General features: G+C 47.4%; 1 protein-coding gene across 1 annotated transcript; it reads left to right on the forward strand.

The window, feature by feature from the left end:
* Window positions 1-1,255: 1,255 nt before the first annotated feature.
* Window positions 1,256-2,309, forward strand: LOC125526419 (uncharacterized). The gene is made up of 4 exons (XM_048712790.2): window positions 1,256-1,410; window positions 1,506-1,668; window positions 1,748-1,820; window positions 1,904-2,309. The coding sequence occupies exons 1-4, from the start codon at window positions 1,371-1,373 to the stop codon at window positions 2,156-2,158; spliced, it is 531 nt and encodes a 176-aa protein (XP_048568747.1). The 5' UTR covers window positions 1,256-1,370; the 3' UTR covers window positions 2,159-2,309.
* The last annotated feature ends 11,469 nt before the right edge of the window (window positions 2,310-13,778 follow it).

The following is a 13,778-nucleotide window of genomic DNA, read 5'->3' on the forward strand; positions in this document are numbered from 1 at the left end:
TTGATTAACACTTGCACATCATTTTTTCAAATGCTTGATTACAAAATTTAAATGCATGATCAAATTGTTTTGTACACTTTTTTATAAATTATATATATACATTATAAATATTTTCTCTATACACATTTAACATTTTTTGAATACTTGGTTAACTTTTTTCAAATGTTTTATATAGAGTGATTTTTGTATATATTTATGTAGAACATTTGAAAGGACAAATAAAAGTTAATAGGAAAAGAAATAAAAAAACATGAAAGAAATAAAACAAAAAACGAGGATGTCATTCTTGCGCGGCTGAGCCGGCCTAACTCGCGCCACTCTTCAGCGAGGGTTCCTCCCGTCTCGCTGAATGCGAGATATAGGGGCGCCTCTCAGGATAGCGCGTCATGTGTGGCTTATATGAGAGAAAAAAGGAGTTAAATTCTGATAACTATGATTTTTTTTGCGGAGATAACTATGATTCTGCTACATCTGTATCTTCATTTTTTGTATTTACAAACAGATATTCTGGACTTCTTTTCAGAAAACGGTTGTGATCTTCTGATTATGCATATGGAACTACAATGAATGGGTGGATAGCTAACGGCAGTGATCCAATAATAGCAAATGTTCCACCATGTCAATGCCCGGGGATGTGATAGAGTAGATAGATATTAGGACGCTGGCACAAAGAATGAAAATGTAGGAAAGAAAGAAATAGGCCTATATCAGGCCTCTGTCACATTCCGAATCTGCTTCACCTAAGCTCAGTGCTTGCGTGCACACATCTTATGCGCGATGCGCCAAGGCGACCTCATCAAGATTGTGCCAGGTTCCCACAGAATTAATTCCATTGTAATCGTACACGCTTGTTCGTCTGGCCCACGTACCATCCATCTGTATTTGCCCACTTGTTCCATTTTCTGATGACATTGTTCTTCACCGACAGCTACTTGTGAAACTAAGCTTGCACTCCTATTAGTTCTTCAGATTTAGGCGGGAAATATGACGCGTTCGCTCAACATTTCGCTACATTCCCCACAAACTACATATGCATGTGTGCACGTTCTGTTCCTTCTCTCAGGATTCAGGAGTAAGGGCAAAGCTAGAGAACGGTGTCTGTTTGAAGTCTGAACCTTGCTTGGTCTGCACCCAAATGCTTGCAGGTGCAGCTTGCAGCTAGCTACGGAATACCGTGCGACAATGGCCACATGATTCCTGACCTTGGGGGCTCCTTTTCCCCTTGCTCCTGCCCAGCTTTGCTTCCTGCCGAGGCAATGCCATTGTCTCTGTCCCACACAAGGAACCTGGCCAGCAGTCTGCCATAATATATACGCAGCAATAGTCTACACAAGGGACCGACCATCCGTTCCTGCATTTCATCGAAGAAGATGGCTGACAATGCTGCCGAGGTGCAGCAGACACCTCAAGGTGAACACATTGCCGTTGTTCTTTTCTCGGCACAACATTCAGACTTGACTCAATGAACCTAAGCACATATATATGTATATGTTTTGATCAAACAGTTGTGGAGAAGAGCCAGGCCGCGGAGAAGAGCGAGAAGAAGGCGGAGCTGAAGCCCGATGAGGCGAAGAAGCTGATCGAGTTCATGGAGAGTAAGTACGACGAGCACGTGGCGAAGGTGGACTCGTTCGACGACTTCTACCACGCCATCTACGAGCTCATCCAGTAAGTTTTCTCCGAACCTTACATGCATTCAGTTCATGTCCATCGTGCATTCATCATCGCCGCTGAACGAACCCCCCAGGAAGTTCTGCGAGGAGCGCGGGCAGGTGCAGTACAGGATCCCGCCCAGGGAGAAGCTGCAGGAGGTGTACACGGTGAGTTAGTAGCCGCGTTCTTCAGTCCGGTCAGTACGTGTGGCTTGAATCGAGGGGGTGCTCATGTTCGTGTGGGCGTGCAGAAGCACCACAAGGCGGGGAGTGGCGAGGTGAAGCGGGAGGAGTTCGCAAAGATGAGCGGGGAGCTGGTGAAGCGGGACAGCTTCAGCTTCGGCAAGGCGACGACGGAGCTGCTCATGTTCCTGTTCGGCGCGCCCATGTGCGCGCTGGTGGCCAAGCGGGTCCTGCCGGGGCTGGGATGGCTCTCCGACGACACCGTCATTCCGCTCGCCACCTCCGGCGCCGTCGCCTTCCTTGTCCACACCAAAAAGCTCTGATCGATCGATCATGTCTCAACCGAGTGATTGTATATGGATATATGTGGCAGTAAAATAATGCGATGGCTCGGCTCAAATACTGATGCGAGAACAAATTCAACTGCAGTAATTGACTAGTAAACAAGAGTATCAGACTGCTGGGTTTTTTCTACGTATTTGTAATAAAAAGAATGGCGGCCAACGAAGGTTAGCTGGACGGGTAGAATAGTAATACTCCCAAGGCAAGGCACAAACACACGGGGAACCCAGGGGAGTGGCGTGTCCAACCACCGAAAATAGAGACCAGGAAGAAAAAAGGCACACCACTCTATATTTAAAAAATATAGTACTTACATACAAAGTTAAAACATTCTGAAAATGTTTTTGAACAAACCTGACCTTCTATTGTACTTGTTTAAAAAATCACAAAAATAAAACTCCCGTTGACAAAATTCTCAGTCAAAATAGTGTGAATAGTGACCTATAATGGCAATAAATTTTATTTTTTTGCCCTAAAGTCAACACTGGTTTTTTATTCATGAAAATTTAAATAGTAGTACAAAAGAAAGTCAAGTTTATTCTAAAACAACCTCTCAACTTGTTTTGCTTTTATTTTACGAGAATGCTATTTTCCTGCCGACTGGCAATTAGCGACAGGCACGTACGAGCCGTTGGATCCGCTTCTCGCGCTCGATAAACCGCTTGTTCAGTTCTAGCGCGTGAAAAAAGCTACCGAAAAATAAAATGAAGCACCAATAGGAGTCAAACCCACAACCAATTGGATGAAGCCCTCTACACGCAACCAACCGGTACATATAAATGTTCTGTTTTCCTACTAGTTTAACAGGATTTTATACCTTATTTAATGAGAGTGGGAAAGAAAAACAACATTGCCTTTGACCTAGAGACAAAACCATCTAGTCCAGGTTTTGTAAGGGCTGATGCATCATGTTGTATTTATCTCTCTTTTTGTAGTGATGAACATTTTTCTAGTGAAATAAACATTCCGCTCACATAGAATGAAGTTTTTTTCTCATGTGTCGTCAAGAAAAAAAAGTTTGTTTTGAAATATCCCCTGATAAATTCTTTGTAATGAGTTTGATAATTTATGCACCACAAATCTGATAGCTTACATACAAACATCGTTAACTTTTTGACCTAGAAAAAATCATTGAAAACATATTTCTCGATAACTTCTGTGTAAATAGTGTGGTAATACACGTGTCGCATACCCGATAACTTACATCTCAATATCATGGTAACTTTTATGCCAATGGAAATTTTTTTTAAACATACCCCTGATAAATTTTGTGTAAGTAGCGTGGTAACTTACGTACTACATACCTGCTAAATTAGGTACAAACACCATGGTATTTTTGCACCATGAGGGGGGGGGGGGCTAACATCTATGTAAAAATAGGATGGTAAAATACACAGCGTAGATCTGATAACTAATGTATGGACACCGTGATAACTTTTTAACCGAGGAAAATTGTTCAAAACATAACCCTGCTAAGTTATGTGTAAATAGCATTGCAATACGCACCACATACCTGATAAGTTATGGACAAACACCGTTGTAACTTTTGACCTAGTGGATAAAAGTTGTTGAAACATACATATGATAAGTTATTTGTAAGTAGCGTGGTAAGTTACATATTGTAGACCTGCTAAATTAGGTACAAACACCATGATAACTTTGAACCGGAAGAAAAAAATCATTGCAAAGATACCCCCGGTAACATAAGTGTAAATAGCATGGTAAATTATACAGCGCGGAGCTGATAACTCATGTACGAATACCATGGTAACCTTTTTGACCCTCAGAAAAAAGTTGTTGAAAATATATCCCAGTAAGTTTTGCGTAAATAGCATGGTTTTTTTTAACGCATTACAGACCTGATAACTTATGCGCAAGCCCCCGATAATTCTGACTCGGAGATATTTTTATTAAAAATATACCCCGATAACATGATAATTTACACATCACACACCTGATAACTTACGTGTGAACACCCCGGTAACTTTTGTTTCCGTTAAAATAAGTGCAGAAACATCCCGATAAATTCTAGATAACTAGTATAACATGAGTGGCATGGAGACACCATATATCCATCCATGAATATTGTGCAGTACATAAATCCAGGGGGAAAAACTGAAAAAGCATGTTTCCTGTACTATACGTAGAAAACAAATGTCTTAATCTAATCACTAGCTCAATCTAGTCCGAGTGGTTGCAAGCTATTGTGGGCTATCAAAGAGGTAGTGTGTTCAAATCCCACTTCCGCCAATTATTTTTATTGCGCTAGAAGAAAAAAAATCCGCAGTGGATCGATGTAGCGCCAGGAAAATTGGAGCGAAGTGGATCGTACGTGGGCGGAATCGTCCGGATCTGTCGCTGACGACCACGAGTCGACTGGTCGTTAGCACAGTCCTTTATTTCATTTATTAAAAATATCTCATATGAGGTGCACATACACCCAAAACAATAGGGTATTTCCCCACCACCCATGCAAGACATGGCGACATGCAGGCAAAGGGTATTTCCCCGGAATTGGCCTTGGCTGCCATGCGCGCCACGGAGAGGTCATGGCCGAATGGGGGTAGAAGAAAAAAAATCCGCAGTGGATCGATGTAGCGCCAGGAAAATTGGAGCGAAGTGGATCGTACGTGGGCGGAATCGTCCGGATCTGTCGCTGACGACCACGAGTCGACTGGTCGTTAGCACAGTCCTTTATTTTATTTATTAAAAATATCTCATATGAGGTGCACATACACCCAGAACAAAAGGGTATTTCCCCACCACCCATGCAAGACATGGCGACATGCAGGCAAAGGGTATTTCCCCGGAATTGGCCTTGGCTGCCATGCACACCACGGAGAGGTCATGGCCGAATGGGGGTAGAGGTGGGAGCTAGCTTTTGGAGAGAGAGAGGGGGGGGGGGGGCAGTGGTGAATCCTGAAAATCAACTTTGGGTGTTCAAATTTTCTGTTCACCCTAACAAGAAAGCCATTTTTTCTTCATTCTAACAGATTTATTTCCCCTACCTAAAGAGAAATCAAATGGTGAGCTATAGCAACTATATCTCTTGATGGAATCTAAAAAATTAGGGGTTTTCGTAAATATAAATGAATTTTCAAATTGGGGAATAGGCTGCCGTGTTGTTGTCCCCTCTCTAGCATCAACGACCGTAGCCTGCTCCTTTGTACGAGTGCTGACTATTGGGCTACTTGGGTTGCAGGGAGATGACCACCCAGATGCGCTTTTACAAGTTTGAGGTTTGAGCTTGGTTTGGACGAGAAAATACTACCTATACAGGTCAACAATAACACAAGTGATATGTATTTTCTTAGAGAAAAGGCTCAAAAGCCTGGCTTTGAATTAACAAAGCCATCAGCCAGCCAGGAGGACCAATCACATAGGATTGCGTAGAGGAAATAACTAAAAAACAGGAAAAAGAAAGAAAGAAAAACAGCTGATACAGAGCGCTGGACAGAACAGCTCAAAGGCAACAGCAGCTGCAAGGAACAAGCAGCGCTAATGCCATCACCCTACACTAGGACCAACACCTGAGGGAAGCTATGGTCTTGAATTAAGGCACCACCGAGGACGCATCGTGCCCTTGTCCAAACTCAAAAGACCGCCATATGCAAGAAACAAGTGTCTTCGCCGCCACAGAGGGCCACAACCCTCTCGTCCTAGCTCGTAGGACGCCGCACCGACGACAAGCGAAGCGAATCACCCAGATCCCACTTGGACTTGGACACCATGGCTGCCAAGGAGAGGAGCAAACTCGGGACAAACTCCGTCGAGATGCCATCACCGCCACCGACTTAGCCACAACGCAGGACGAAAACCGTTGGGGGCAGCCGCAAGTGAATAAGGCCGGCACAAGCCGCCGGCCACCACCACCAAAACCACCACTGCACACCCGCCACCACTGCTATCCCCGGACGACGCCTCCAACAAGGAATACGACGTCGCAGCGCCATCGCTGCCCAAACAGGGGACCAAGGTCTTCACTACTAAGCAGGAGCCAGGAAGAGGAGGAGGGGAACCTCACCGAAGCCTCCAAGGAGGGGTTCGGCACCAAAGGTGTAGACTTCGTTGTGGCCGCCGCGCTAGCCAAGGGGTTACCCCGGTTCCCACTCACAGCCTCGAGCTCCCAACAACCCGAGCCAAAGGACAGCACCAAGGGGGACGCCGGCCACTGAAATCAGAAGGGGATCAAGCAGATCGGGCAAGATGAGGCGTGCCTTCTTCACAAGATGCTGATGCGGTCCGCAAGGAGACCACCGCGTCGCGACCCACGCCCGCTGCCCCCTTGCTACCCGCGCAGCCAAGATGACAGCCATCCAGTGCCCACCGGCGCCACCTGCCGAGGGATCCATGCCGGGCTCCCATCCGGGCCGCCGCCCCGGCGCCCTAGGCCCTCCACGAGATGCGGAGCAGCCAGATCCCCGCCGCCACCATCATAGATGACGCGCACGCGAGCCGGGGGCGCACCTCAGGCGGCGGCGGAGTGGAAGGGGAGTGGGTAAGGGGGGTGGCGGCGCTAGGGTTGAGAACCCTCGAGTCGCCTCGGAGAGACGAAGCGAGGGTCGAGGGAGTCTGGTGAGTCACAAGTGATATGTATGTACAGTATATTAGTACTACATATACAATTTTCTTATAGAGAATGAAGAGAAAGAAAAAGGAAGTGAGCACAGAGGAGAAGACCACGGACAATTATTTTGGTTGGTAATATTAGCAGCGTTTCTGTCGAGGAGCGCTGCCGGTACATAGATCCACCACCTTTGCGACGTGCACTTGACAAGGATGTTGCTAATATTTAACATGCTAGCAACGTTTGTATAGCATGAACACTGCTAATAGACCTATCGCTAGCGACATTTCATTTCACTAGTAAGCTTGCACGTGCAACACATAATAACACAATAGACGGGTCTAAGGAAAAGATGGCCGTCCGCATTGCACTCAGCCGCGCCCGTGGGCCGGGAATCAATCGTGTCCGTCCAAATGGTGCATGGTCCGACGTGCAACATGTCGTCGTTGGCTCACCGAAGGTGGTGCTCTTCGTCTGGCGTCGAATGCTGTGCCAGACGCACATCCCCTTTGTTGGCGTGCCAATGACAAGGCCATCCGTGGACCGTACACTGAGTGTATAGTGCGGCGTGCCCTTCATGCGAGGCTGAGGGCGCGGAGGCCGTGGCGACCCTCGCAATTGACGTTGACGAGGCGGAGTCGCACTCTCCGGCGCCTCCACGGATGGCCTGCAACCCGGGTAGCACAGCCGCACCATGGTGGCCGTGTCGGCATCCCCCGAGCACGATGGATCCATCGTGGACCTCACTTCGATTGGCAACATCACTAGTAGAAAAGGGCCATTTGTCTCGGTTCGTAAGGCCCATTTGTCCCGGTTGGGAAACCGGGACTAAAGGGTCAGTACTAAAGCCCTACACCTTTAGTCCCGGTTCTAACACCAATCGGGACAGATGGGGCTCCACGTGGCCGCTGTGGCTTGCCCTGGCAGAGGGGGGGGGGGGGCTTTCGTCCCGGTTGGTAACACCAACCGGGACCAATAAGCTACCACGCGTCAGCATTTCAGGGGCTAGGGTTTTTGTTTTTTTCTGAAGGGGGGGGGGTTGGTGGGTTTTGTATGGTTAATTTTGGAGGGTTTCATATATTGTGTTAGGTAGCTAATTAATTAATAGAGAGAAGTGTCCTCTCTTATCTCCGTGCTTGGTCGACGCTACATACTATACGTATAGAGAGGCCCTCGACACGCTAGCTAGTAAGCAAATGAAGGAAACCATTAAATACAGAAGTTCTTCATAAACATATTCATATAGAGAGAAGTGATATCGACCTCTCCTTCTCGAGAGATTGGTCAAACAACAAGTTTTTGTATATCTATCTGGCGCTACTGGCTACATATATACAATATTAAGATCTCTTTGAATATAATCCCCTAATTATATATGAAGTCAGCTTCCAGATGGTATTCTCCGGCTTTATTGATGACGTGGTCAAGAAAGAATCCCGCCAATTCCTCTTGAATTGCTTTGATGTGATCTTGTGGTAGGAGTTCATCCCGCATCTCCACATCTAATTTGAAGAAGGGGGTCAATACATATATATGAATGAAACTTAACACAAATGATGGTAATATAATGAAATTGTGAATATTATTGCTTACGCACATCAAATTGTCTTTTAGAGTAGCCCGGGTTTTTTTGCAAGTTGCGTTGTAGATGAACTCACAAACGTAGTATCCACAGTAATCATTCCCTTTTCCTGCCACAAGCACTTTACAAGAAATAGAGGTCAATCGAACTGATGATGAAGCATTATAAATGGCATTGATGAAAGTAGCTAGAATCAACAGGATCGAGATGCGCAGAAGTAGCTAGCTTGTACTACTTACTTTCGGGTATGTCCATCGCAGCCCCCCCCCCCCCCCCCGGTAGTCCCGGAGCTTGTGCGGCGAATACTTTCCAAACCCTGCGAGACAAAGAAAACAATTACTTGATATCAGGAAATGAACAAAAAGTTGCCGATATGGTGCGATAATGATCGATTGAACTTACTTCTCGAGCATTTTAGTCATGTCCGTATAGGTCTCGGGAGATTTTCGTCTTGAGTCTAAGACGGTTACTAGTCCCTGCTAAAGCTTAATCTCCAGGAGAATATAGTGGAAGCTGCGCATGCATGCATAACTCATCAATTACATTACAATAACCTCGAGTAATAAGGGAAATCGAATATGCACAAGACAGTAACACTCACTTGAAGTTGTAAGGAAAGAGTATTTTATCTTTGTTTTGATTTTGAAGCAACGATTTGAGCAAGTTGGCCTCGGTTTCTTCGGCATCAAATTTAATCGTATATTCATCTATGAGATTTGTGTTAATGAACCCAATATCATAGATTTCTTCTTTTCTGCATTCAACGATCTTCAATCTGCATAATATAGTGAGGATAATTATATATACATGCAATGAAAGAGCTGAGCTATATATAGAGAGACTTAATGATAAAAGTAGTACTTACAGACAGTAGCAAGTGACCGTTAATTTATCGAGGGTCTTTTGATTAAACCACTCAAAGAACTCCTCAAATGGAACAGACAACAGTTCAATTCCAACGAGGTCGTGCTCCTCTTTAACTCTGAGCGTCAAAGTATCCTTCCCCCAGACTTGTTGCATGTTTTCATGTACCAATCATGGAATCTTCGCATCATCGTTCTCAGAGTAATTCCATATCTGACGAGAGGCTTCCCGTACTGGTATTTGTGTTCGTCCACCTCCATTATATCATAATGTGCATCGTCGGGTAGGTAATCTCCAAGATTGGTATAACCGGGCACCATCCTCGGATCGTTAGCGACGATATCTAGACACCTTTGAGCGGGGGTTACGATTGGTTCGCTTGTTCGCCGAGCTGGGCAATTTTTTCCCAGCTCGTCGTTCTGCTAACCTTCAATCACTGATAGTACTTCCGGACCGCTCTGCTTCGATAAATGACTTTCCAATAATGCGCTCATAGTTGGTTTTCGGCGGAGACTATGGTGGTTTCTTCAGGGCATCGAGTGTGCGCTTTGCTTTCACCGGATCTATCTTCTCCTCCGGAGGTGGATGTTTCTTTGCTTTCACCGCTTCAAAGAAGTCCCTCACTTCGGCTTCCATGATCTTCTTGTTTTCCTTCCCGGACCTCTCATATAGTAACTTCTCTAGAGGCTTTAGAGATGGACCAAATCTGAATTGCCTCCCGCCTCTGGTTGTACTGCTAGATGCCGGAGCAGACGGAGCGGCTGCGGCTGTCTTCTTTGCTTGCTTACGAGGCGGAGGAGAACGAGTATGACGCGCCAGAGCAGCCGGAGCGTCGGTGGGTCTCTTCCGCCCTTGCTGACGAGGCGGAGAAGGAGGAGGCTGGCTGCTCGGGTGCGCCGGCGCAGGCGGAGAAGGAGGCGGAGTGCCGCCACGCGCCGGAGAAGGAGGCAGAGTGCCCTGATCACTCGGCGGAGGAGGAGGCGGAGGAGGAGGCAGAGTGCCCTAACTCGCCGGAGGAGGAGGAGGCGGAGGCGGAGGCGTCCAGTTCGGAAGGTTGATGAGCTCCTTCCGCCATAGGCATGGAGTCTTCAGAGCAGAACCCAGCCGAGTCTCCCCTTCACCGGTAGGGTGGTCAAGCTCGAGGTCCTCAAATCCCTCCGTTATTTCGTCCACCGTCACTCTAGCATATCCTTCTGGAATTGGACGGCAGTGAAAAGTTGCGCCGGGTTCAGGAGGTCGAACAGAGCCGACAGCCGCCTTGACTTTGAAGTTCTGCCATTCCGTCATAAGGTGGCAATGTTGAGACTCCATGATAGCATCCACGGGGAGCTAGTAGGAACCGTGAAGACAGGCTCCAGCTGAAGTAGCTCGGTGGAAGCCACGCTGCTTCTCTGCTGAGATGGCGGGGTAGCTTCGGCAGATCGCTTGCTGTGAACTGCATCTCGTTCCTCTAGCGCTTGCACCCTTGCGTGGAGCTTCTGCAGTTCGGTTTGCTCCACTTTCTTCCTCCTCTCCTGGCATTTGTAACCACCTGCGTCCGAAAACCCAGCCTTCCACGGAACGGAGCCTGCGTGCCTCGTGTCCGCCCAGGGTGCTCAGGATTCCCGAGGGCCATTGTGAGCTTCATTCTCTCTGTCTGGAACGAACGTCCCTTGCTGCGCTGCGACGATATACTCCTAAAGCTTCATGACGGGTATTCGCATTTTCTCGTTCGTCAAAATGCACTTCCTTGTTATAGGGTCCAAGCTTCCACCAACCCCGAAGAACCAAGTCCGACAACGGTCTGGCCAGTGCAATGTCTCTGGTTTGACCCCTTTATCAAGCAGGTCATTCTCAGCCTTGGCCCACAACGGCCGGGCTTTGAGGTAGCCACCTGACCCCGTGTCATGGTGATCCTCCTTCTTCGCAGCATTTATCTTGTTTGTCGCTGACATCTTCTTACTCTTATCCGATGTCTTGTGGGCCACAAATGCGTCCCAGTGATCTCTGATCTTCTCATACCGGCCGGTGAATTCTGGTGTCTCTTCTTTGTCGACAAACGTTGTTTTCAACTCATTCTTCCACCTCCTGAATAGTTCTGCCATCTTCTTAAGAGTATAAGACTTGATCAATGGCTCTCTAACTGGCTTCTCCGGATCCTCCTCTGGCGGTAGGGTGAAATTTGCCTTCAACGTGGTCCAAAGATCATCTTTCTGCATATCGTTGACATAAGACACCTCAGGTTCTTCCTTCTTAGGCTTACACCATTGGTGGATGCTGATCGGGATCTTGTCCCTAACAAGAACCTCGCACTGAGCAGCAAATGCTTCCTTGGTTCGGATGGGTTCAATCGGTTGGCCATCGCGCACGATTGTTGTGATCGTGAACCTTTCATTTGGGCGCAACTTTTTCTTTGGGCCTTGTTTCTTTACCGAAGTTGTGCTCGATCCGGAGGGCTAGAAAAAAGAAGAAAGATGAGAGTTAATATGTGTACATACCAAAACAATGAAGGCATCAATTAGCTAGTCAGCACAGGCTTAATTAATATATATACCTAGCCGGACTCTGTTCGGTCACCGAAGCCGTCATCACGATCTCCTTCTTGCATCGGCATTCGGTCACCGGAGCCATCATAATCATGTCCTTCCTCCTCCATAGTTCGATAATTGTGGCTTGCTTCACCCTCTCCTTCCAGACCATCGGTGTCGTTGAGATACGCCATGACATCACCTCCGGCTGCGATTATGTCGCCCAACACCTCTTCTGCGGCCTCATCTCGGCCATGCTCCATAGTTTCTGCAAATATTGCAACATGGCAATTATTATACAAACATGACAGATGGATATATTAGTGGCAAACGTAGACCTAGCTAGTAATCACAACAAGGAATCATATTAGTGGCCTTGACGCTTTTCTAGGGTTTGGGGTGGCCTCGGCAACGCTTCTAGGGTTCGGGGTGGCCTCGACGACAACGCTCTTTTAACTTGGTAAATTTGGGTGGCCTCGGCAGCGCTTCTAGGGTTTGGATCAACTTGTGCACATCCATAATGGGGGCATTCTTGATAAATCTGGACCCTCGACCACTGGACGACCCCTGACCCTCGACCCCCTCATGTCACGTTTGTGTAGTGTCAAAGGATTCAACAAAACCATGTCTTCATCATTAGGCGAAAGTAACGGGCGCATGATGGTACGAAGTTCTGCAAAGTCCCAGCTAGGATAATTCGCTTTTTCATACAAAGTTCAGCAAGTGCCTTCCGAATATCGCTATTTGGAAGGCATTTGCTGAAATTCGTACAAAAGGCGAATTATTCTATCTGGAACTCCGTTCCAAAACAACTTTGCACAACTTCGTACCATCATGCCCCGGTTACTTTCGGCTAATGATGAAGCCATGGATTTCTTCAATACTTTGACACTAGGCAACCTCTCGACCCCTCGACAACCCTCGAACCCTCGGTGACCCTCGAACCTCTACCCTAGTTCCCGACCCTCGCACCCTGAACCCTCGGTGACCCTCGAACCTCTACCCTAGTTCCCGACCCTCGCCCCTCGAACCCTTGGTGACCCTCGAACCTCTACCCTATAGTTCCCGACCCTCGCCCCTCGAACCCTCGGCGAGCCCCCATGTCGAAGTTATCGGGGAGGGGGTATATCGACCCCCACCCTCATGTAAGAAGAGGAAAAAAGATCGAAGAAGAAAAAAGAGGAGAAGAAGAAAGGAATAGAGGAGAAGATCGAAGAAAAAAGAAGAAGAAAAAGAGGAGAAGAAGAAAGGAATAGAGGAGAAGAAGAAGAAATAGAATGTTCTATTTTTTCTTCTTCTCCTCTATTCCTTTCTTCTTCTTCTTCTCTTTTTTCTTCTTTTTTTTCTCTTCTTATTTTTTTCCTCTCCTCTTCTTCTCCTTTCTTCTTCTCCTTCTTCATCTTCTTATTTTCCTTTTGCCACTCCTTATTTTTCTTCTTCTTCTTCCTTCTTTCTTCTTCCTCTTTTCTTCCTTGTCCTTATTTTACTTTTTCCTTTGCACTAACCTAAAATCGATATCTACTAATTGACAACCTAAATAAAAAAATTAATACATATATGAAAAAACATCATAGGAAAAAACATCATATGCACAAAAAACATCGTATGAACATGATATGAAAAAACATCATATCAACATCATCACATATATGAAAAAAACATCGGAAGGCCGGCGGACCGTGGGGTGGCACAGCGGCGTCCGGGCAGCGGTGGCGCGGGGCGGTGATGGCGTTGGGGCGGCGTCGGGGCGACGAGGGGCGGGGACGGCGGCGGGGCGGCGTGGGGAGGTCACAGCGACCGCGCGGGGTGGCGCGCGGCGACGGCGTCGGGGCGGCGCGGGGCGCGCGGACGGCGTCTGGGCGACGGGCGGCGTCGATGAGCTCGGCGTCGTCGGGCGGGGGGGAACTGAATTCGTGAAGTTTCTAAGTGCTACCTTATATAGCCAGAGCATTGGTCCCGGTTCGTGGCACCAACCGGGACCTATGCCCCCCTTTAGTCCCGGTTGGTGCCACCAACCGGGACCAAAGGTCTCTTTTCAGCAGCCCAAAGGGCGGGAAGTAGACGCCTTTGGTCCCGGTTGG

This window comes from Triticum urartu, chromosome 3A, assembly GCF_056163025.1.
Source record: "Triticum urartu cultivar PI428250 chromosome 3A, HENAU_Tu73, whole genome shotgun sequence".
NCBI classification, from domain to species: domain Eukaryota; kingdom Viridiplantae; phylum Streptophyta; class Magnoliopsida; order Poales; family Poaceae; genus Triticum; species Triticum urartu.

What these genes read in the sequence shown, in the direction of transcription:
- LOC125526419 (XM_048712790.2), top strand. Translation starts at nt 1,371, where the DNA reads ATGGCTGACAATGCTGCCGAGGTGCAGCAGACACCTCAAG. An exon ending in GGTGCAGCAGACACCTCAAG is followed by an intron (nt 1,411 to 1,505) that starts GTGAACACATTG and finishes TTGATCAAACAG; the next exon opens with TTGTGGAGAAGAGCCAGGCC. An exon ending in AGCTGCAGGAGGTGTACACG is followed by an intron (nt 1,821 to 1,903) that starts GTGAGTTAGTAG and finishes GTGGGCGTGCAG; the next exon opens with AAGCACCACAAGGCGGGGAG.